The 25,453-nt window shown below is 38.9% G+C and overlaps 2 protein-coding genes across 2 annotated transcripts; one reads left to right on the forward strand and one right to left on the reverse strand.

Annotated features, from left to right (window-relative positions):
• Positions 1–17,830: 17,830 nt before the first annotated feature.
• LOC133728897 (late embryogenesis abundant protein 1-like) lies at positions 17,831–19,027 on the forward strand. The gene is made up of 2 exons (XM_062156340.1): positions 17,831–17,956; positions 18,210–19,027. Exons 1-2 carry the CDS (start codon positions 17,903–17,905, stop codon positions 18,768–18,770), a joined length of 615 nt encoding a protein of 204 aa, XP_062012324.1. The 5' UTR covers positions 17,831–17,902; the 3' UTR covers positions 18,771–19,027.
• A 351-nt stretch (positions 19,028–19,378) lies between these two features.
• LOC133731894 (uncharacterized) lies at positions 19,379–24,014 on the reverse strand. Its single transcript, XM_062159338.1, has 7 exons — positions 23,918–24,014; positions 21,210–21,297; positions 20,753–20,994; positions 20,584–20,666; positions 20,145–20,256; positions 19,771–19,845; positions 19,379–19,685 (listed from the first exon to the last, which is right to left on the reverse strand). The coding sequence occupies exons 2-7, from the start codon at positions 21,286–21,288 to the stop codon at positions 19,491–19,493; spliced, it is 786 nt and encodes a 261-aa protein (XP_062015322.1). The 5' UTR covers positions 21,289–21,297; positions 23,918–24,014; the 3' UTR covers positions 19,379–19,490.
• Positions 24,015–25,453: the final 1,439 nt, after the last annotated feature.

The following is a 25,453-nucleotide window of genomic DNA, read 5'->3' on the forward strand; positions in this document are numbered from 1 at the left end:
GCACCTTGGGAATGTAAGTATAGCTCTGCTCCAAAGAGAATTTAGGTTCCTTGCGCAGGATTTCTCCACGCACCTGATCATACTCTAGGTCAAGTCCACTCAAAAACATGTGAACACGCATCCGGGACATCGCTGAGGTCTCTTGAACTACAGCTGCAACATTATCATTCTGAGAGGCCACCCTTTGATCAATCTCCTGGAACATCGCCACTAACTCATTATAGTAGGTAGGAATAGGCCGTCCATTTTGCTTTGCTTCAAAACACTTCTTGTTCAATTCAAAGATCCGGGTCTCATCAGAATCATCATAAAAAGTTTTCTCTACAGCTTCCCAAATATCTTTTGCAGTAGGGAGACGAATATACCGGTTCATAAGAGAGGACTCCATGGAGTCAATGAGCCAACTTTTCACCTTTTCATTGTCCGTGGCCCAAGCTTCATACTCTGCAGAATTTATGGCGGGTTCAGCCTTCACTCCGGTCAGATAACCAACCTTCCCTCGTGCTCCAATGCGCATCCGCATGAGAGGAGCCCATATGGTGTAGTTGGATTCATTCAAGACAACACTTGTTGGGAACGCAGAGTTGTCTTGTTGGGTGGTGTAGTGGTGATGGATGACTTGTGAGGATGGCACCATTGCCTTCTCGGGATTTGACTGTTCGCCTTCAATTACAGGTCCGGCCATTGAGGAATTCGGGATTTTTGCAGGATTGGGTTTTCTAGGGTTTCAAGATGGATCTGAATTTTTTTTCGAAAAAAGGTAGGGTGATGGTGGTTTGGAATTCAATGGTGGTGGTACGCAGCGGTTTGTGGTGTTCTTCAGGATTCAAGATTCAGGATTCAAAGGATGCAGCGCAAGTTCAAAGGATTGAACCTGCTCTGATACCAAGTAGAAAAGAATACTTCAATTCAGGGTTAATTCGATGATTCTATTCATCCCACAATGAGGGTATATATACAAGTACAAAGGAGTAGTCTAACTCTAATAGGAAACAATCTTTCCATAATTACAGGATATCCTAATTAAATAAAAACCTAATTACATACAGATTTACAGCGATTCTACAGATACTACTAGTGTTACCAGTAGTACTGTTAATATTAAAAAGGACTACAGGTGCAAGGTTGTGAGAATTCTTCCTCACGATTTATCTACAATGTATTTCTGCAGTCGTTTCTCCAAATTCATTGTTGAGGTATTCTCTTTTGAGACGGGTGAATGGAGAGAGTCAATTGTATCATCCCCACGAAGCATTAACATTAGAGACACTAGCGTTGCTTACAATGGAATGTTGTATTGGACATATATGTAAAACCATAATTACATGCTCACAACATATGCACAACAATCATAAAAGGATCAAGGCTTACCTTTAGCAATAACAGACATGGATTCCATCTTATGCAACTGCTTAACTCGATCACTGAATATGGTCTTCTGTTACTTACCAAATTGCTTCTCAATGGACAGAACAATATGCAATAGTCGTGGTAGTAATCAGGGACCAATTCATCTGTATATATATGAGACTTAAACCTCAAGAAGCTTCCCATTAAAGCATTCATTGTCGGTTTAGGTTTCACTGTTAGATTCCTAATGTATCACAACTTGTAGCCTTTCTTGTAGACTAAGCAATGGATTACTATCCTTAATGAATTGATACACTACTTCATTAAGTCACTAGTATTGATTTACTGTTTGTATCCATGTTAAACTAGGATTGATATTAAGCTAATCATCAATTACTTTATGATGATATGTGTTATGTCCATATTTGATCTTACAATCTCCCCATTGGACTCACACATATCATGCTCGATGATTTGCACCAGAGAACATCAAAACCTACTTAACTTACTGAAGTGCGCGCCAGATAACAAACTCAAATCGAAAATCCATTCCAACATGGTCAGATCACAGTTACTTATGCAGAGCAAGAAACAGTATACATTTTAACAAAAATGCAGAGTTTCAAAACCACTAACACAAGCTTCTGCAATCCACATATGTTCAACCAGAAGTGATACAATATATGTTAATGTGTATCAACAAGTAAACATATATTAGGTCCTACTTTATGTTTCTAAAACTAGAAACTCAAGCAAATTCACTGAACACTGATGGCTTAAAAATATTGCTTGAACCTTAACATCATGCTTCACATGATTTAAGCCATCTGATAGCAAGTATAACTTTAAACACAAAATCGATAATTTTCATAACATTCAACAAAAAACTGCAGCAATAACCAGAATATGAAAATACCTCAAAATTTATTAATAATAAAATCTGTCATTACAAATAAGTTGTGATAAATAAAGTCAAAAGATCACAACTAAAAAATACAAGAACTCAAAAACCTTAGAAATTTAAATTGCTCCAACTCGATTAACTCTCTACTGAACCTAAGCATCTAGATTAGCTAAAACTCCAATGCTGGCTGTATGTTTCTAGAATGCTGCTACTAACAAGGCCTTGGTGAAGGGGTCTGCTAGCTGCGAATTCGTGTCAATGCTCAAAACAGCTATCTCACCATGCTTAACCCTTTCTCTAACACTGTAATACTTTAAATCAATGTGTTTAGAATTATTTGACCTTTTACTATTCTTACTGAAGAAAACAGCTGCTTCATTATCACAATAAATCACAAGTGTGCCTGCCACAATGTGACTTAACACTTTGGTCTGCATCAAGAAATTCTTGATCCAAAGTCCTTCACACACAGTTTCATATACTGCAATAAATTCAGCTTGCATGGTGGAGGTTGAAACTAGTGTTTGCTTCATGGTTTTCCAAGCAACTGCACCTCCTGCTAGCATGTACACATATCCACAAGTTGACTTCTTGGAGTCTGGATAGTTCCCTGCGAAATCAGAATCTGAAAATCCAACGAGTTTCAGATCCTCCACTTGCCTATAAACTAGCATGTAATTCTTTATTTTCTGCAGGTACCTCAACACTTTCTTCCCAGCTACCCAATGTTCATGGCCTGGATTAGACTGGAATCTCGATAAAATCCCTACTGCAAAAGACAAGTCTGGCCTAGTGCAGACTTGTGCATACATGAGACTTCCTACAAGTCTAGCATAAGGCTTTGACTCCATATCTTCTTTCTCAACATCACTTTTGGAACTTTGCTTCTTGGTTAGTTTATCTCCTTTGGACATGGGGACTTCTCCAGCTGCACACTTCTCCATACCAAATCTCTTCAAAACTTTGGTAATATAATTCTGTTGAGACAAACCAAGTAGTCTCTGTGCTCTATCTCTTTTAATCTCAATGCCTAGTACATAGGATGCTTCTCCTAAGTCTTTCATGTCAAAATTCTTTGACAGAAAGCTCTTGGTGTCTTTAAGCAGTTTAAAGTTACTGCTAGCCAAAAGTATATCATCGACATAGAGTACTAGGAAAATAAAATTGTTCCCAACTGTCTTCAAGTAAACACACTCATCAACAAGATTCTCTGTAAATCCAAAAGTAGAAATCACAGAATCAAATTTCTTGTACCACTGTCTAGAAGCTTGTTTAAGGCCATAAATTGATTTTCTTAACCTGCATACTAAGTTTTCACTTCCAGCTTGCACAAAACCTTCTGGCTGCCTCATATAAATCACTTCATCTAGTTCACCATTCAAGAAGGCTGTTTTAACATCCATTTGGTGCAGCTCCATATAAAAATGAGCCACTAAAGCCATGATTATCCTAAACGAGTCTTTTGTAGAAACTGGAGAAAAAGTCTCAGTAAAATCAATGCCCTCCTTCTGTGTAAAACCCTTGGCAACTAATCTTGCTTTATGTCTCTCTACATTGCCATTTGCATCTCTTTTGGTTTTGAAAACCCATTTACAACCTATAGGTTTCTGATTAGGGTCAGGTTCAACTAATTCCCAAACTGCATTTTGGCTCATGGAATCAATTTCTGCTTCCATTGCTAGCTGCCATTGGTGAGATTCATTACTTTCAATAGCCTGGTTAAATGTAGTTGGATCATTGTCCTCTGCACAGTCCATTTCAATTTCTGCTTCTTGCAGATAAACAATGTAGTCACTATCTTCCCCCCCATAAGTTGGTTTTCTTGCTCTCTGTGATCTTCTAGGCTGAGGGTTGACAGGGACTTGATCAGTTACAGGGTCAGTTACTTGACCAGTGACAGTTACTTGGTTAGTTACTTGACCAGTGACATGGTCAGTTACTTGTCCAGCGACAGTTACTTGGTCAGTGACTTGACCAGTGACAGGTACTTGACCAGTTACATGGTCAGTTACATGACCAGGTACAGTTACTTGGTCAGTTACATGGTCAGTGACATCACCAGTTACATGACCGGTTACTTGATCAGGGACAGTTACGTGGTCAGTTACTCGACCAGTGACTCGATCAGTTACATCTTGTTCTAAAGGCAATACAACACTTATATTCTCATCCGACACAATTTCCTCAAAATCTGAGGTTAAATCCTCAAGGTTTGTATTGTGAACTTTTTCACTTAGAAACTTTACTTGATGTGTTTCAAAAATTCTAGGTGAATGATAAGCAGAATATAATTTATAGCCTTTAGATTTATCTGGATAACCTATAAAATAGCAACTAACTGTCTTAGGATCAAGTTTATTCAAGCTTGGATTATAAATCCTAGCTTCTGCATGACATCCCCAAACATGGCAGTGATGAAGACTAGGTTTTCTGCCACACCAAAGCTCAAAAGCAGTATTTTCTATGGCTTTGCTAGGTGTTCTGTTGCAAATATAATTTGCAGTTTTTAAAGCCTCACCCCACAGAAATTTAGGCAAACCTGTTGTACACATCATACATCTAACCATGTTCAAAAGAGTCCTATTCTTTCTCTCTGCAACACCATTCTGTTATGGGTTATAGGGTGTTGTATATTGAGCTTTAATTCCATTGTCTTGCAAAAACAAGGCAAATGGACCCTTTTGTTGGCCGGATTCAGTGTACTTGCCATAGAACTCACCCCCTCTATCTGATCTTACTGTTTTGATTTTCTTTTCTAGTTGATTTTCTACCTCAGACTTAAAGATTTGAAAAGCTTTCAATGCTTGTGCCTTTTCTGAAAGTAGATAAACATAACTGTATCTAGAAAAATCATTAATGAATGTGATAAAATACACATTCCCACAGATAGTTTGATGCCTAAATGGTCCACATATATCAGTGTGTATGAGTTCTAATAAATTTTGGCTTCTATATGCAGTCTTCTTTCTAGTATTAGTTATTTTTCCCTTAAAGCATTCAACACAGTCTGTTAGATCAGAAAAATCAAGTTCATTTAGGATGTTGTTTTTCACCAAAATTTTCAGTCTCTCTTTTGAAACATAGCCGAGTCTTCTATGCCATAAAAATGCAAACTTTTCATTTAGTTTGGTTCTTTTAACACCTGTTAAAGTGCTAGTACTGTTGGTGTTATTTTCAACAAGTAAAATTTCTTGTTGAACCATTGAACAATTTAACTGGAAATAATCATTCATAATAACACCAGAACCAATTTGAACAGAATTTTTAGAAATAAGAATTCCATTACTATCCATAACAAGTCTACAACCAGATTTTACTAAAAGAGAAACTGAAACCAAATTCCTTCTCATGGAAGGTACATAAAAAACATTGTCCAGAACTAATAATTTTCCTAAACCTAAATCGAGCTTTAAGGTTCCAATAGCCTTGACTGCCACTCTCATGCCATTGCCTACGCACAGGTTCACTTCATCACTTTTTGGGATTCTCCTCCTTATGAATCCCTACAAAGAATTAGTAATATGAATAGGTGAGCCTGAATCTATCCACCAAGACTGTGGTTCAACATTTATAAGATTAATTTCTAAGGAAAAAATTGTATTAGAAAAAATCTTACCCTTTTTGGCTAACCAATTCTTATAGCCAGTGCAGTCCTTTTTCATGTGTCCTACTCTTTTGCAAAAGTAGCACTTGAACCTGAATGGCCTGTTTTCCTTGGCCACTGCAGCTGTTGAACTCTTAGTTATGGCTTTGGTAGGCTTGAGCTTATTCTGGGGCTTTTTCCTTTTAGACTTCTCAATGAGGTTAATGGTTGTAGTAGGTTCCTTTTCTTCCTTGATCCTAGATTCCTCATCCACACAGATGGATATAAGTTCATCTAGAGTCCAGTTTCCCTTTTGAGAGTTGTAACTGGTCCTAAGATGACTAAAACTGTTAGGCAAGGAATGTAGTGCATAATGCACTACCTGCTCATCCCTAACCCCCATCAAGAGCTCTCTGAGTCTGTCATTTATATTGATCATCTTCATAATATGCTCTCTAACTCCCCCTGAACCCATGTACTTCAAATCATGAAACTCCTTGGTTAGCCTAGCTGCTTCTGCTTTTTCACTTTCTTTAAACTTAGCACCTATGAGTTCCAGAAAATCTGATGCTAGTTCAGGCTCTTCTATACTTCCCCTGACAGTCTTAGACATAGATGTTCTGATGAGGTTCTTAGCCATTCTATTGGATCTATGCCACTTCTTGTAAAGGTCAGTATCTTTCTTGGTGCTCTTTTCATTTAACTCTTCAGGCTTATCCTCAGTAAAGTAGTAGTCTATGTTCTCATGCATTCCCATATAATTTTCCACAGAGTCTAGCCAAGCTCTATAGTTGGTTCCAGTTAACATCAAGACACTGTTCAAGTTCATGTAAGAGTTACCTAAGGAGCAAATCAAAAATTCTAGTGAGTTCTCAGTTTGTAAAGAAAATATGTTTAAGTTTTCTGTGTTTTATTTAGCTTTAAGTAACCAAAACAAGAACATACAGAAAACCTAAACAACCATACTTGCATTCATGTCAGTCCATAACAAAAACAATATTAAGCATCACTTTTGAGCAGAAACTTAATATCCTGGAGTTCTTTATCAATATGCCATGTTCAATGAAAACAAGTTATCCAAAGAAATTTATCCACATCTTTAGACAGAAGAAAAATTTCTAAGTATCCGTATTTATTTTCATCAAGCATGCATACTGCTGTTTTGTATTCTAAAACCATACTTAACCACTTCTTTGGAAGATAAAACTGAAGCATAGTTTTAAAACACAAAACACAATTTCAGTTTTGTTACTCGATCAGGTACAGTTACTTGGTCAGTTAATTGACCAGTTACACGTACCTGATCAATGTTTTCTGCCAACATCAATGAAGGATGCTTTGTGCATCATAATCACTTATGCCAACAGAAAACCACAAAACATATGAGCTCTTTTACTTTACATTCTATCCAGATTCATCCTTGTAAGAAAATTAAGCTCTTGTATCTGTCAACTTTAACAACGTGTAAACAAAATCTGGGAGATTTCTGTTCTTCATACAATTTTACACAATCACAGATACAATACCATATCATCAATCAATTCAACATGCATATCAATTCACACATACACATTGAAGCACAGACAATTGTTTCGATTCCAAGAATCCACAGAACAATCAAGAAATTGTAAATTTCATCCGGTCACCATCTACTCTAACCTAACGCACGCCGGGAATGCTTCTAGGGTTCTTGAGCACAATCAAAACTTAATTATCATGCTATGAATCGAAAACAATTTTCACAGAAAAACCTGTTTTTGCTTTTTCCCCAATTTGCTGCTAAAAAAAAAAATCATAGCGGAAGCGTGAATTTTATAATTAACCAGATGCAGCAGTCGACTTTAAGTAACTTACCTTGATCAGGTACCTGACCAGTTACTTGGTCAGTTACTTACTTGGTCAGGTACCTGATCAGTTACATGACCAGTGACTCGGTCAGTAACCTGATCAGTTACTTGACCCGTAAAGCAAAAAACCCTTAAAAAATTTTATGTTCGTTTTGCAAAACCCTAAAACGATTTTTCATATTTGTGAGCCTATGCTTTGATACCAATTGTAAAACCATAATTACATGCTCACAACATATGCACAACAATCATAAAAGGATCAAGACTTACCTTCAGCAATAACAGACATGGATTCCATCTTATGCAACTGCTTAACTCGATCACTGAATATGGTCTTCTGTTACTTACCAAATTGCTTCTCAATGGACAGAACAATATGCAATAGTCGTGGTAGTAATCAGGGACCAATTCATCTGTATATATATGAGACTTAAACCTCAAGAAGCTTCCCATTAAAGCATTCCTTGTCGGTTTAGGTTTCACTGTTAGATTCCTAATGTATCACAACTTGTAGCATTTCTTGTAGACTAAGCAATGGATTACTATCCTTAATGAATTGATACACTACTTCATTAAGTCACTAGTATTGATTTACTGTTTGTATCCATGTTAAACTAAGATTGATATTAAGCTAATCATCAATTACTTTATGATGATATGTGTTATGTCCATATTTGATCTTACAATATACAGCATCTAAGCCTCGTGAGGAGACCGGGCTTATTAGGCTGGATCCGTTTGTGATCGGCAATGGCAGTGCTAGTAGTGGTAGGCCTAATTGTGATGAGATTGTTGACGATGATCAGTACCGATTTCGTCTATTTGATGCAGTTGAGAATCTTTTAGACAGGCCATGGATACGTGTGCGCCAAGGGCGTCTACAAATGTGGGCCTACTATCACTGGGATTATAATTTTATTGTTTGGGAGTTAACAGGTAATGATGATCTTGGATCAGCTGACAAATTGTATTTGAAAGAATTGAGTGTTTATCCGGTAACCAGCAAAGTTCTTGAATATGATGATGGAGCTGTTCTTCTAGCTTTGGAACCGAATGATGAGGATATCGTTTATGTAAAAAGCTACCCAATATGCTATTTCATGTACAACATTCGTAGAAGAAGGTGGTCAAAAGTAGCTAGCACCAAGTATTTTGAAGAGTTGTGGTCAGACAATCATCTCTTTCGATTGGTGCTCCCATGGTGGCCAACACCACTTCGTAGACTACCAATGGTTGAAGAATTACCCATATAACTAGCTATGAGCATAATTTGGAATTAAACTCGACTGCTACTATATATGTTTTCTTATTCTTTTTCTGATCGAAAACTACTACTAATTTGGTTTATACATATATTTGATGGCTATGATCGAGCACGAGCAGAAGTACTGCATTTGCATGTATATATACTAAAGTGTCTTTATCTTACTTTATTGTTGTTGTTGTTTTTTTTTTTTTCATTAGTTATCTACTTCGTAGGGTGGTATGGCATTTATCATCATTATCTCTTTATCTTACTTTATTATTGTTGTTGTTGTCTTTATCATCATTATCTCTTTATTGTTGCATTTGCATGGGTTCTCAGGTCTCTCATAATCTCATTGCATTTAGAGATAGTTAACGTCCCTTTCTAACTATTCACAAAATTTCTCTTTCATGTTGAAGGATGTCGACATAATATGTGCCTCTACAAACTAGGGTTTAGAGTTGTAATAGGAAAGTGTTCTAGGTATTCAATTGTATTCGGATTCTATTACATTTTGTATACCTTGTAACTCCCTATATAAAGGGCTCCTATTATCAATAATAAACACACAATTACAATTCTCCTACAACACGTTATCAGCACGAGTTCTAACCCTAGTCCAAAAGAAAAAGAAAAAAAAACCCTAAAAACTATCTCTCACAAAATCTGCCGCAGTCCTCCCTAAACCCTAGCTCGCCCAGCAGCTTAGCCGCAGCCCCTGCTGCCCGAACTGCTTCCTGCCGACCTGCCGCACGCACCCAGCCTTCAGCCAGCCTCCCTGCACACCACCACGCTGCCTGCACACCCGTCTGCAGCCCGCGCTGCTTTCCTGCGTCCTACCCCCAGCAGCCCAAGCCGCCTGCGCGCTGTTGCTGCTGCTGCTCTCTGCCGACCTGCGCCCCCGCGCATCCTGCAGCCCGAGCTACTTCCAGCCAACCTGCTGCGGCCTACCTTCTGATGCACCCCTTCTCCCTGAAGCTGACCGCAAGCCCTGCAGACAGCGCCGCATCCTCCTGCTGCTGCCGAAGCTGCACACCTTCTGCCAGCGAAGAAAGAAAAAAAAAACAAAAAACAAAAGAAGAAGAAGACGCACAAAAGAAGGGGAAGGAGTGGGCCCAGAGAAGAAAAAAAAAGAGGGGGAGCAGGCTTGGGCCCGAAAAGAAAAAAAAAAAGAAGGGAGAAGGGTAGCCCACCAACTGCCAGTTTCCGACCAGATTCCGGCAAATTTAGCTACACGCCTGCATCAACACGCGCGTGTTCTCAAGCCCAAAATCATCACATAAGTTTTTGTAATTAAAGTTGCTGCTTTCATGTATTTTAAATTCTTTTATTTTATGCAGAATATTGGAATATATGTTGCCAAATGGTTTAGAGTATTTAACAAAGTGGAATTGTGGGGATTCATGCTTAACGAACTAAGAGTGTTCGTATGAACTAAGAATGTTCATAATTAAACGAACTAAGAGCGTTCGTATGAACTAAGAGTGTTCATAATGCTTGGACTAAGAGCGTCCATAAAGCATCAAATTGTGACCATATTAAAAACATCATTGTTTGGTCTAATCCAAAAGAGATTCTTGGAAATCGATTTCTTGGTAGCATAGCTCGGAAATCTTATTATTGTTAGTTTTCGTGGAAGTTTAGCTCCGAAACAAATTCGTTCTTGTTTCACCCCTTTTTCAGGATGTCAAACTCGAACATACTCGATTTTGTTCCAATGGATTATGCAGGCAAAAGATACCTAACGTGGGCTCAGGATGTTGAGCTCCACCTTATTTCCCGTGACTTATTGCATACAATCCAAGAGCTTTGTCCTATAGAAACAGCTCCAGACCATCAAACTGAGAAAGATATCTCCAGGGCACTTGCCTTCATGAAACGTCACATGGATAGTGACCTCCAGTTTGAGTTCATAAATGAGGATAGCGCTATAAAGCTTCGGCAAGTGCTTCGCGAACGATACGGCAATGTTCGTGACTCCATCCTTCCGAATACAGAAGCAGAATGGAAAGATCTTCGCTTCTCTGAATTTGACACAGTCATGCAATTTTATTCGAAAGCCCTCCGCATCAGAGCAATGATGCACTTCTATGGCAAGACGATCACAGAAGAACAATTGATTGAGAAAACCCTCAATGCCTTCCCTGTCTATGCTATAAGGTTCTGTGATTTATTTCGGACTCATATAAATGCAAGACAGATCACAAGCTTTCAAAAGCTTATTGAAGCTATGGAAATTGCTGAAAGGCAAGACAACGAGCTTGTGAGAAGAGAAATTGATAGGCTTCGAGATAGCTATCCAGAGCATCGTCCCATGGCTAGAGAAAGTCGCCATAGACGTCATGATCAATATGATCGAAATGCTCATGAAGGTAGTCGCCAAAGGCGACAATCACGCCACCGTAGGAGTCGTGATTTTGAGGGACTAAGGGTTGGAAACCATAGAGCCAACGTTGGCCATGGTCATAATCTTCCAACGCCTCAGGTCCTAGGGACCATGCACATTGCGCCAATGTGCCTCAATCAAGGGAGAATCCTCTTCATGGTATCTATTTCTGATATGGAACGTCTGATCAATGGACCCGAATTTGCAATGTACCTAAGAAGGTAGCCGCGTCATGGTGATCAAGACATCGAGTTCAAAAAGACTTTAAATCTGGCGATGAAGACAAAATGTCGCAGATTTTTATTTCGAATAGTCTTTTATTTTCCAAGAAATATGTAATGGCAATTATGCCTTAAATCAATAAATGACATTTTGTTTTAACTCTTTCTCATGTGGCGCATCCAATGAAGTATGATGTCTAGAAAAGTAATTGAGATGTGGTACTTAAGAGAGCCTCACTCCACCAACATCTCTCTCTACTTCCCTGGTCATATCTGATTGGAGTTACCAAACGGATTGAGTGACTACGATTTTTCTAATTTTGATTTTTATTATGGATTAGATTTTGGAAACTTTGATGTAATCATTGGCTATTAATAAAGTGTCGATTCTTTTACTTAATGTCTTGGACATACCTTATTTAATTCGAACTTTATTACATAAGAGCCAATGGTTTTCATGTGGAAACACATTATGAGAATGGACAGAGTTCCTTTGCATTACCTCTAATGACTACGGACATAAACGAGTATTATAGAAACTTATGTGTCGCTCTAGTGGGTTGTATGCAACCACTATTCGAGTCATTGAATCCAACCATGTCATGAGAGATGATTTATGGAATTCTGACACATATAGGCTTTGGCATGACCGTTTGGGACACCTAGGTCGTGACATGATGATCCGTGTATTAAAGACTTCACACGAACATCCATTTTTCAAAACGAAAAGAAGTAAGAACCAAGAGTTGGTTCGAGGAGCTGCACATGCGCCTCATGGCGCCATGATTGTGCAAGACTGGCCACACATGGCCAGCACCGCCTACCCCCTGCGGCCAATACATGGCATTGACGCCATGTATGGAGACATGGCTCCTCTCTCTACTTCTCAAAATAAATTATGACATTCTGGCTCAACCAAAACCTTCATTGGTTATAAGGCCAATCTTTCGTTCTGTAAAGCCTGTTTTTTTTAAGGATCACGACCATCCTATGCAAAGGACACTAAAGGAATAATTTCATTCTTACAAAGAATCCAAGGGGATTCTGTGGATCGACTCAACCAACTTGCGGACTGCTTAGATGTTTTATGCTGTTGGTTAATATGTGGACACGCTGGTCACGTGTCACACTATCGTCCACTCGTAATGCTGCTTAAGAAGAACTCCTAGCCCAAATCATATGGCTACGGGCTCACTACCCGGATCATCCCGTTCAGTCAATTCGACTTGAAAATGCTAGAGAGTTTACATCGAAAATTTTCGATGACTATTGCATATCATTGGGTATTGATATCAAGTATCATATTCTCATGTTCACACCCAATTGGTCTCGCAGAAAAGCCACCATTAAAAGACTACGATGGTAGCCCAGACTTTGGTAATGCGCACCAATATTTCCGCTTGGGTTATGCAATATCGCATGCAGCTATGCTAATTCGTCTACGACTCATAGCAGCCACTCAACTTTTATTTGCGTTATAGCTAGTGACTGGGTTCGGGTCTAATATCTCATACTTATGCATATTTGAGTGTGCGGTTTATGTGCCAATTGCGCCGCCACAGCGCATCAACATGAGTCATTGCAACGAATGCATATATATATAAGTCCGCTACATAGAACCCTTGACAGGCGATCTCTATTTCGCTGGATTTGTGAATTGTCACTTTGATGAGACAGTCTTCCCGTCGTTAGGGGGAGATTAGAACGTCAATGTTCAACAGGAATGACAAGAATTGTCGTGGTCTGTCCCCATTATGTTTCATCTTGATCCCCTAAAAGTGACGAGATCACATATACCTGCTGCAAACATGTCTGCAAGGATTGATGTCCCCACAAGAGGACATGGTGCCACCCAGAGAAGATGGGTATGGCACCACCACCATGGACGGTGGTATGGTGACGCCACAAGGTGGCATAATGGCATCATAGGCCATGGGTTCAGCTAGAGAGCGTAGGAGACCCATAGGTTCGATGGATTCTCGCCCTAAGAAGAGAGCGAGTTTGGCACAACTTGATCCATTGATCATTGATACTCAAAATCCGTCTCATGAAAATATTTTGGATTGTGGTTATGTCCAAGAGACATCGTTGGGGGACGCCTCAATGTTAGAACCAATTCCTGAGAATATAGAGATCTCTACGAACTACACTAGTGTACATGAGGACGTGGAATTGTTGAGAACAATGACATCGAACCTTACTCCGTTGAAGAATGCCAACGTAGAGAAAATTGGCCTAAATGGAAGGATGCGATCCAGGTTGAATTGGATCGATTCACTAACGAAGAGGAAGGATTTCGGGCCGTAGATGCCAACACCTCCTAACATAAAACCTGTTGACATTAATAGGTCTTCGTTAGATAGCGTGACGAGAAAAAGAGATGGTAATCTCACCTTATGGTGCAAGGTTTCTCACAACGCCTTGGAATCGACTACGAGAAGACATATTCTCTCGTAATGGATGTCATTGCACTCCACTACCTTGTCAGTTTGGTAGTTTCCAAATAACTAAACATGCAGCTTACAAATGTGGTCACTACATATCTTTATGGGGATCTAGATATGGAATATAATGAAGGTTCTTGTGAACTTCATTTACCCAAGTCAAGTGACTCTAGACCACGGAGCACGTTTGCAACGAGGTTGAAACGCTCACTAAAGTGACTACTTGATTGGGAAGGGATATGATGAACTATGCCCACGCGTTTCCATGACAAGTTCCGCATTTGCAATTGTCGCGGTTTATGTTGATAAACATAATTGGAACCCTTGTGAGTAAAGGAAAACCGCTGAACACCTGAAATCCGAGTTTGAGAGGAAGGACCTTGGGAGAACACGGTTTTGTATACCGTGTCAATAGATGCTTAGGCATTTTGATAAAGTCAAAGATGCACTCTCATGGTCGTCCGTAGTCTTGGCCCTAAAAGGGATCCGTTTCGTCCCAGGGATGATGACGAAGACGTGTTAATAACAGAAGTGCTTACTTATGTACAATAGGCGCATTATTGTACTTAGCACAATACGAGACCGGACACCTCAATTATTATGAACTTGTTGGCTAGATATAGCCCCGCGCCAACGCAACGCCATTGGATTGGCATAAAGACAATCATTCGATACTTGAGAGGTACAATTGATATGGGCTTGTTTTATCCCTACAGAGAGAAAAGAAATAACGGAAGTGTGGGATCGGACTCCACAAGGCAAAACGCCACCTTCCGTGCTCCTCCTCCCCTCCATCAAAATGACAACGATATCTTGATGGGTTTTGCTGATGCAGGGTATCTCTCTGACCCTCACAAAGGTCGCTCCCAAACGGGTTATGTCTTTACCATAGGAAGCACAGCGATATCTTGGAGGTCTACAAAACAGACCCTTGTTGCTACTTCCTCAAATCATGCAGAGATTATTGCTCTACATGAAGCTGTGCGAGAATGCATATGGCTAAGGTCTATAGTTAGACATATTCGAGGAACTTGTGGTTTGAAGTCTACCACAGATGAACCTACATGCATTTATGAGGATAATGCAGCTTGTACTGAACAAATGAAATTAGGTTTCATCAAGGGCAACAACACCAAGCATATATCGCCTAAGTTCTTTTACAATCAGCAACAACAGGCACTTCTAAATATTGAAGTGAACCAAATCCGATCTGAGGATAATGTAGTGGACTTATTTACTAAGTCGTTACCAAAATCCACCTTCGAGAAACATGTGAAGAGCATCGGATTAAGGAATGTATCTGAACTCCCATGATTGTAGCAATCAGGGGGAGATATGGACATCAGGAGGAGGTATGATGTCTACATGTTAGATCTCGAAGAGTGAAGGACGTGTTGTGCTCTTTTTGTCCTTCGACCAGGGTTATTTTTGTCCCACAGGATTTTTGTTACCTGGCAAGGTTTTTAACGAGGCAACAATCAAAGCGTCATCGCCAAGTTTGAGCGGCACAAGGGGGAGTGTTGAAGGATGTCGACATAATGCATGCCTCTACAAACTAGGGTTTAGAGTTGTAATAGGAAAGTGTTCTAGGTATTCAATTGTATTCGGATTCTATTACCTTTTGTATACCTTGTAACTCCCTATATAAAGGGCTCCTATTATCAATAATAAACACACAATTACAATTCTCCTACAACACTTCAAGATAATTTTGTTTTACCTCATTCAACAAATCTCTAAGTATAATTTTGGCCAAATCACCTTAATGTGCTGCGCTCCTAACCTTGTTCTGGTTGGACCTACTAATGTGACTATATTTTATAAATTAATTTTAAACTTTAGTTATTTTATTGCTAAAAGCACCCACCTAATTTAGATTTGTTTGGACTTCGCTTTCATGATCCGGTCATCAAGTACGTTGTTGCAATGCTGATCATGTAAATAGTGTGTTTGGTTTAATTATATATAAGTATATAACATGTAAAAAGATAGTTCGTCGAACAGCATTAATATGATCTGCTTAGCTTCATTACTATCAATATTCAAAACCAAAATGAGAAAAGGAAACATATACACTGAATATATACTTAAATACAACGTAGAGATTTAAACAATGAAAGAATGAGGGACATGATTACATGAATCATATACAGCGGAATGAGGGAGATGAGATATATATTGTACTCGATCGAACCATTCGCGCTTGAGGATCATAATGGTGAGTCCTGATCGGTAGCAGTAGATCCAGTCGGTAAGTCAGAGATGGCGGCGAGAATACCGTTGATGCTAGCAGAACGAGCAAGTTTGAAGCTGTTGTTGAATGACCTGAGTTTGTTCTCAGAGAAGAGATTGGATGAACTGGAAAGGATTACATAAACCAAAGCTTGAACAACCACAAACATCGCCACCTTCATTAAGCTATCCATCAGCGAAATCGACTCTAGCGCCATTTTTCTTCCGAGAGAAAGTAGTTTGATGATCGAAAAGGTTTGGAAGCAAGTATTCGTTGTAAGAGAAGAAGAAAGAGATAATGATGATGAAGTACTTAGGAACTAGCGGGGCCTCTTATATATAGACTGAAGGAGAAACAGTAAAGGCTGCTTCATGAAGCTGCCTATCTAGCTTCTAATTGACTTTTCTATTCAGGGTTTGCTACTAATTGTTGACCAGACTCTTCATTTGTTATTAAGATACAATTTGGCACGTACTCTGTGGCAAAGACTTGACTTACTGCACAAGACTAGAAATTAGAGAAGGTCTGCGCTTTTCTTTAGCTTCACAATTTAATTGGATGAAGATTTGATTTAATAATATTAAGATTAGTTTTATGACCCAAATTGTTGAATTGTGCTAGGGTGACTAAGCCCTGACGATACATGCCTATCAGTGCTTGTGTAACGTAGCCTATGCTTTTGGATAAAGGAAAACAAGGAAGGAAGGAAGAAAAAGGGAGAAACAGTTTCCTCCTATATAGGCTTTAGAACTAACATATTGTGAAGATACAACGAGATTCTCGTGGTCTATATACTAAAATAAACTAATACAAGGTCTTGTTCATTGTGCGTACAGCGTACTTTATCTTATCTCCACAATTGATAAATTCTTTCAAAAAAAAAAAAATCTTATCTCCACAATTACTTGAACATGCAGAAGAAGAAGCTACAGCAGCAAGCACAAGAAAGTGTGGCGGGATACTCTTTGTTTCGTTTTGTTATTTGATAGTGTTACTTATCTTCAAGCACGTATGATGTTTTTTATTTTTTTTTTCCTTTTTTTCTTTTATGACAAGCACGTATGATGAGTAGATATGTGGAAATATATCAAACCTAATGTATGTATTCAAGTAATACGTACTGCCAATCTTTTGCACTGATACTACTTGACTTCACATCTTTTATTTATTTACAGTACGTGTATCTCAATTCGACGATTTAAAATGCACGGACAATCGATTTTTTATCTCATCAATATATATTGATAGATGTTTGAGAAAGCTACTGAGTTATGACATCAACAATTTCTTATAATCGAGTCTCATCTGATGTAGAATATTTACCGTATTTGAATTTCATGGAGTACCAGTTTCTCACTGTGCTGGGTATGGCATCGCGTCACTGCTTACTCCAGTAATTAAACAATGGTGCATGTCAAAATGGGAATCAACGCGTGGCAACAGAATGTAGGGTAGTAATCCGTATATTTACACTGTCATCAAGAGCCCTCATCACAGCAAGGCACGTGTCAGCAATGGTGACACTGCAGGACACATGTCAATCAACCAACCCACTTCAAACTCTATATAAGATGCAGTGGCTTTCATTCCCATCACATCAGAGCAATCAAGAAGAAAAACACACTCACAGAGGTTTAGCTATCACTCAGAAGTTCAGAACTTACAGATCCATCACTCGGAAGCAAACAATGGCATCCCACAAACAGAGCTACAGAGCTGGTGAAACCAAGGGCCAGACTGAGGTATACATCGATCTCTTTTCATCTAGAATCAATGCATTTAACAGTTATGTAACTTGGGCCATTGGTTCTAAATTTTTTTCCAAAACCATTGAAGCTCTTTTTTTTTTATTCTTTTTTTTTTGTCATTTGACCTTACTGATATTTGGACAATATCCAAAATATTTTTTGAACTAGTCTTTGCTTACCAATTTGGCCGATTGAAAATATCGGAATTTACTAACTATACATGTGATGTTTATCCTGATTCCATTAGGAAAAGGCGAACCAGATGATGGAGTCACTAGGGGAGAAGGCTCAAGCAGCAAAGGACAAGACCTACCAGGCAGCTCAAACAGCCAAAGAGAAAACAAGAGGTGCAACCCAAGCAACTACCCACAAGGCCGGAGAGAAGGCAGGAGTTACAAAAGACAAGGCATGGGAGAGCAAGGAGACAACTAAGGATAGGGCCTCCGAGGCGGCGCAAAGAGCCGGAGAGAAGGCAGGAGTTGCAAAAGACAAGGCATGGGAGAGCAACGAGACAACAAAGGATAGGGCCTCCGAGGCGGCGCAAAGAGCCGGAGAGAAGGCAGGAGTTGCAAAAGGCAAGGCATGGGAGAGCAAGGAGACAACTAAGGATAGAGCGTCGGAGGCTGCCCAGAGAGCCGGAGATTCGGCCGAGTCTGGCAAGGAGAGAAGTGAGGGGTTCCTCCAACAGACTGGAGAACAGACGAAGAACATGGCCCAAGGTGCTGTTGATACTGTGAAAGGCACCCTCGGCCTGGCCAAGGATGATGAGGAAGATGAACCTGTTTATCATAAGAGGGACAGGAACTAGTTTGAAGTACTTGTAATGGTCTTTGTTGTTTGTGTTTGCTTTTCAGCTGTTGTCTTTTGTTGTTGTTATTGCCGGGCATGTTTTACAAGCCCTGTGCTTCCATCTCTATGAAGATGGAGTGTTGCGTTTGGTTTCTTAGAGGTGGATTAATTGTAATTGTCAGTCATGTATGAAATGCAATCCACCCTTTTGTTTTATGTTTGAAGAAGCAAGTATCCAAAATTTCATTCATGTGGTAGTTTGTCGATACAACCAGCAAAATGCATCTCAAAATTGCATCACTCACTCATGTCATGAAGTATTCAGTTCTTTCAAAATTGCTAAGACCGCCAAGTTCTGCACCAAATTCCTTTTCATCTTCATCTTCATAATCTAGCTCAATCAATCTCCATGGCACCCTCAGATTTTCTTCATCTTTCATCGTTGTCCTCGTAAATGTGTCATTCTTATCATCCAATTCATTAACCTGTGGAAATGTTGCATGAACTACATAACGCTAGTTGATTCGAATGTTGCATCTTGTTTCTTTGTAGTGGGAATTGTAACAGGTAGTCACTCAATCATATGAAATTCAACCAAGCCATTTGTATTTATGTTCCAGGATCAACTGAAAAGATAAGCATGTAACAAAACTTCATTCATATAAATGCCAATGTCATTGGAAGTTTGGTACAACTTGCTGATAAGTTAATACAACAAAAATGCATCTCAAAGGTTGGATCAATCGCTCAAGTCATCAAGTCCTTCAATTCCTTCGAAGTCGCTAACACCACCAAGTTCTGCATCCAAATCCTCACCATCTTCATCGTCTTGATCAGTCTCCATGGCGTCCTCAGATTCCTCTTCATCACTATCTTTGTCCTCGTAAATAACTGGACCTGTAGTGCCATTCTCATCATCCAAATCATCAACAACCTGCAGAAAAGAGTTGAGTTGCATGAACTTATATATCTCTGATCATTTCACTTGCCACAATGTTCACCACCACAAGCAATCTTACCCCTGTATACAGCAAGTCTAAAACACTTGATAGTTGAAGAGCTGACTGAAAAGTGGAAACTCTGGACTCAATGAGCTGCATATACAATGATACATTTTGTTAAAACAGACTATTTGTATTTCAATCTGGTATGATACAACACAGTCCACTAATCACTTTGTAGCCTTCTCTTGCATGAATGAGAAATGCGAACCAAAAATCAACTTGTGATGGAAGATGGACATGCCACTCCATAAATTTTTACAGTGACTATCATTTGAGAAAGAAATAGTGAATTTGATTTTCTTTGGAAATTCCATTCAGAGGGCTTTCTATCAATCAAAAATTTTACGTTTAAGGGAGGGAGGGTACAATCCATATTAACAGTTCCAGACCTGATATAAAGAGTTCAAGGCACTTAAAGAAGATGCTTGAGACACTATCCCACTTGCGTGTTGAAGAAGTAGACTTCTCAGCCATGGAAGTGCACATGCCAAAATTGCACCCCTGGAGTTAAAAATACATCACACAAATTCATTAGGTAGAGAAACGTAGAAAATTTGAGTTTGGAACCAACCAAACAAGGCATACTGATTCCTGTTCATTAACACAAAAATGGATAGACAAGAGAATATACTAAAACTTCCTAATTTTATTTCAAACACAAATCTGCAGCATAATTCAGCATCCAACCACCCGAAAAAAAAAGAGAAACTATTACACAATGTACATACTTCCAGATTGAAAAATAAACACTAGTAAGCTCCATTTAATAACCTAAGGAAAGATCAAGAAATCATCCAGATTATACAGCACAGTGCTAGAGTATCTTACCTTGACTCAATAAGAGATATGAGAGATTGTAAGAGCTTCAAAACACCAGCTGGATTCAATTGAGAGACAGACTTTGCAATGACCTAAAACAGCAGATATAACAAGCAAATTAGCACTTATCTTATAACATCAATACACAATAACTAAAATGTAATATGGGAGCCACCACCTTCTCATCTTGGGTGTATAAGCACTCGAATAGAAGGGCACGGTCATCAGCATGTAGTGCTTGCTTAAGCAAAATATGAACAGAGTCTGCACTCGGAGGCTTTGCATGGAGAGAAGAGCCTTCTTTATTTTGGCTCTCCACTCTATCATCAGGTACTATATTCAAACTAGCAAGTTTTTCTCCCATGGTTGGTTCGTTGAAATCCTGATCAACAAGGACTCCATCTGCAGTCTCTCCATGACCTACATGAATCATAACACGCATATTCAACAAACTAGATGTTCAAGAGTCGTATGTTATACCCAAACCAGTTTTTCTAATCTTAGATTAGATTAACAGAGTAAAAACAAATATCAAAACACCTAATCAATAATCATATTACAATACTTAATAACAACATATATGCTTCAAAACCTCAATTGGTACTCCAAGTTGTATCGAGTAAAAGAAACCTTACCAATTTCAACCTTGTCTTTAATAGCCGGAGTATCTAGCTCCAGTGCTGCACGCTTCTTACTTGACTTTTTAGTCTTCATCTTCTGATTCTACATCACAAACGAAAAACCGATCAATGACAAGGCATATAAAGTTTCTATTGGAAATGCCAGAACAGGCAATTCAAAATGGGGTTATAATAGATGACCATTAGACTACAACAAATAAAAATCTGTACTTTGATTTCATCATATTCATCTAGGGGTGGACTCGGCGCCATCGGAAGCCAACTATCCGCATTAACTTTTCACAATTGACCAAAGAAAAATAAAAAAGAACAAAACTGAATTACAAGTTCGATACTTCACAAGTCTTCAATTAAGCTACGTTCACCAAACACATAATAAGTAAAATGTCATGAATAAAAATGTCAGCAAATAGCAAAAACATTATAAGTAAAATGTCTACATGAATAAAAATGACATCAAATTCATGCATTCACTTGATAGTTTTACTGGGCCCGGGCCCGGCCCCTTTTTTACGGTTCGGGCCCAAAGCCCGTTTCATTTTGGGCCGGGCTTGCGGGCTTTAAGGCCCAAATATCTGTTGAACTTAAAGAAAGACTATAAGATTGAAAATTGAACTGCTTTTCAAGCAAATTTACAACTGAAATTGAAAATTGAAAGAGACTCGATATCAAAATATGTACAGCAGGTTCAAGCAAATTTACAACTGAAATTGAAAATTGAAACTTATGGAAGAAAGCTGAAATATCAAATTTACAATCGAGATTGATCCTAGCACCAGTTACTGACTTCTCCTAACAATTATTAGCTTTCTAACAATGAAGAACTTAGAAGCAGAGGATGAAGGGATAGAAGAAGAAAAAGTGGCGAGGAATCTTTGCTGACTTAATCAATCAAACAATCACACCTCCAGAGCCACCAGTTCGAAGTAGTACACCAGCGCCAACTCTTTTTTTTTTCTTCCTGATTCTGGGTCTATTTTCTTTTGCCCAAAAATTGAAGCTTTTTTTAATTGTTTATTTGTTTTTGCCTTGCCGGGATTCTTGTTGTTTAGAGAGGGAAAGGTCCAGATGCTCGAAATGGCTGATGTTTCTTCCTGGAGCTATTATAAACACACAAATGCACAGGGAGAAAACCACAAGAAATCACAGAGACCTTGATTTAGAGAGAGAGAGAGAGAGAGAGAGAGAGACCTTGATTTAGAGTTCTGGACGGAGAGTTGGAGACCTGGACTAGGGCGGAGGAGACTCAGACTCTCGGAGAGTTTTGGGCGTTTAAGCTAGTCGGATTTCCTCTCTCGGAGAGGAAGAAAGAAGGAAGCGGCTGATCGAGACTGGGCTACGGGATTAGGTTTGGGTCTTTAGTGATGAAGACTCTGATTCAGTGAGTCCGATCCTAGAATAAGGATTTTGAGCCTTATTATATATCCAATAATATTCAGCCACCTGTATCTTTTTTGGTAATACGGGCCTAGCGGGAAATTGAGCCCGGACCGTACGGGTCGGGCTTTGACAGGCTGATCCGGATTTGCGGGTTTTCGGGCTTAAATGCCCGGCCCTAGATTTCTTATCATTTGCATTGCAGTGAAGTCTCCCATTGGGATACAGCAGTGAAGTCTCATTAGTCCATCAATGAATAAGAAAGTGTCTTTGTTCGTATTGTTGCAATTGTGATACAAACTGAATTATACAGCAGCCAATAGGTAGAAGCCGTACATTCAAGGCAGATTCTACTATATATAAATTGGAAAAACAAGGATGGCTACTTTGATGGTCAAGGAAAAGGAAATTGATATTTAAAACACAGCTGAACTGCAGCATCAAAGTAACGACAATTAATTGTCAAAAAGCCAAAATGGGGAAAGTCTGAAAGTAAAATATGAGTAATGAGCGAGCAACTCAGTAGGCAGTAAGCAACTCGTTTACATTGAGGCACTTTGCCACACAATAGTATCCAAAAATCACTAGGCTAGGAGGGAAAAAAAAAATCATCTTCCTTAGGGTCTGAAGCTTAGAGAGATTTCATAAACAAAACCATCGGATGGAAACTCAATTCTAACTTTGATCATCCACAGCGGTAATTCATATCCAATAACAAAAATCCCAAAATCAATTCCATAGAGTTAGAAGCTGCGAACCTATACAAAGTCAAAAGAATCAGATAACAATGTCCTCTATTTTGGCTTGCTTGATATCTCTGAACAATGTAAAATCGATACTCATGACAACTCCAGGTTCCTCTCTAACGGCATTAGTATTAGAAACTGGAAAGCTATGAAAACTAGAGAGACAGAGAAAGAAAAATTTACTGTGTACTAGAGAGGTAGAAGAAATCGAGGCAGAAGAGAGTTTTAAGGTTACAGATTAGGATCTGGTGTGTGCTAGCCTACCTTAGGTGAATTGATAGTCCTACACAGCAACATTTCTATGGAAAATTGAACCCGACATGAAAAATAAAACCAAATAATCATGTAGAAAAACAACAACAATAATCCTAATGAACACACAACAGTTCTTTTTATTGAAAAAAAGATTGGATTTTTATATTTCTAATGTCGAATTGAAAAAAGGGTACCCAACAAAACGCATTGAAATATCAGTTTAAGAAACTTCTCACTACAAAAAGAGCTTTGGATTAGGAGTTTCATGGCAACCAACCCATAAAGACTTGTGTGGTAATAATCAGAACAGTTTTATGAAATTACCTTTACAACCTTGGAGTGAAGCTTTGGCGGCAAAAGCTTGATGAAGAGAGTGGAGAGATTGAGAGGCGCGACGGCTGGGAGGAGTGAAAGAGTTGAAGAAAACTATGAAGAAGAAGACGGGGCGGGGGTTTTGTTCCTCCTTGTTGGGGTTTTAGTGTTTGGGCCGGTGGTTGGGCTTAAGTATCTGCAGCCTGTTAAATGGGCCCATATATTTTGCATGAGGCGACGGAACTTTCGCCGGTTTCTGTTAAAGATGCTTTTGCCAACGAAATATTGGTCAGTTTTTCATGAGAAGTTTTTACTGGTGAAATTTTGTAGGGTTTTATTGAAGAAGATTTTGCAGATGAACCTTGGTCAGTTTTCTTTGAAGACGCTTCATTTTGTTGGTAAAAACTTGTCATTTTTATTTTTGTCCGGGAAGTTTTTGCCGGAGAATATTTGTCGGTTTCTCTTAAAGAGACTTTTCTTGATGATTATTTCATCCGAAAATGTGTGAAACTATAAATTGAGATATTCAAAATATCGACATAAAAATGCAAGCTCACCATATACTTATATTTTCATTGTGGTTTGTAGTTCTCATTTTGATTCTTTTGACAATGAAATAACTAAAGTCTGAAATTAAAATTTATGAAATACAGTCACACATTACTAGGTCTAACCATAATAAGGTTAGGAGCACAGCACAAAATTAAGTTGATTTGGCCAAAATTATTCTTGGAGATTTGTGCGGCGTCAACAGCGAGATAAAACAGAGAAATTTTGTGAATAGTTAGATAGACAAGAGAACCCAAACCCTCCTCCAATATATAGCCCTACAAAGTAGAGAACTAATTAAAAAACCAAGAACAACAAAGTAAGATAAATACACTTCAATACATACATGCAAATATAGCACCAGAGCTAGTGCTCCTAGCTATGAAAGTACCATCAAATACATGTAAAAACCAACCTAGTAGTAGTTTTCGACCAGGAAAAGAAAAAGAAAACATAGTAGCAGTTGAGTACGTTTAATTCCAAAGTATGCTCGTAGCTAGCTATATGGGTAGTTCTTCAACCACAGGTAGTCTACGAAGTGGTGTTGGCCACCATGGGAGCACCAATCGAAAGAGATGATCGTCTTCAACATGCTTGGTGCTAACTACTTTTGACCACTTTCTTGTACAAATGTTGTACATGAAATAGTATTTGGTCCGGAAACAGCCATCATACACTTTTACATAAAAGATATCCTCATCATTCGGGTCCAAGGCTAGAACAACAACATTATTTTCAGAAACTTCACAGGTGGTTACTGGAAAAACACTCACATTTTTCAAATAGAACTCGTCAGCTGATCCAAGATCATCATCACCTGTTAACTCCCAAACCGTCAAATCAGCGTTCCAGTAATTGTAGCCCCACATTTGCAGACGCCCTCGGCGCATACATATCCATGGCATGACGAAACCAAAACCACAATAAACTGCATCAAAGAGACGAAATTGGTAATGATCATCGTCAACAGTCTCATCACCATTAGGGCTAGCACTGCTA

This window comes from Rosa rugosa, chromosome 2 (genome assembly GCF_958449725.1).
Source record: "Rosa rugosa chromosome 2, drRosRugo1.1, whole genome shotgun sequence".
NCBI classification, from domain to species: domain Eukaryota; kingdom Viridiplantae; phylum Streptophyta; class Magnoliopsida; order Rosales; family Rosaceae; genus Rosa; species Rosa rugosa.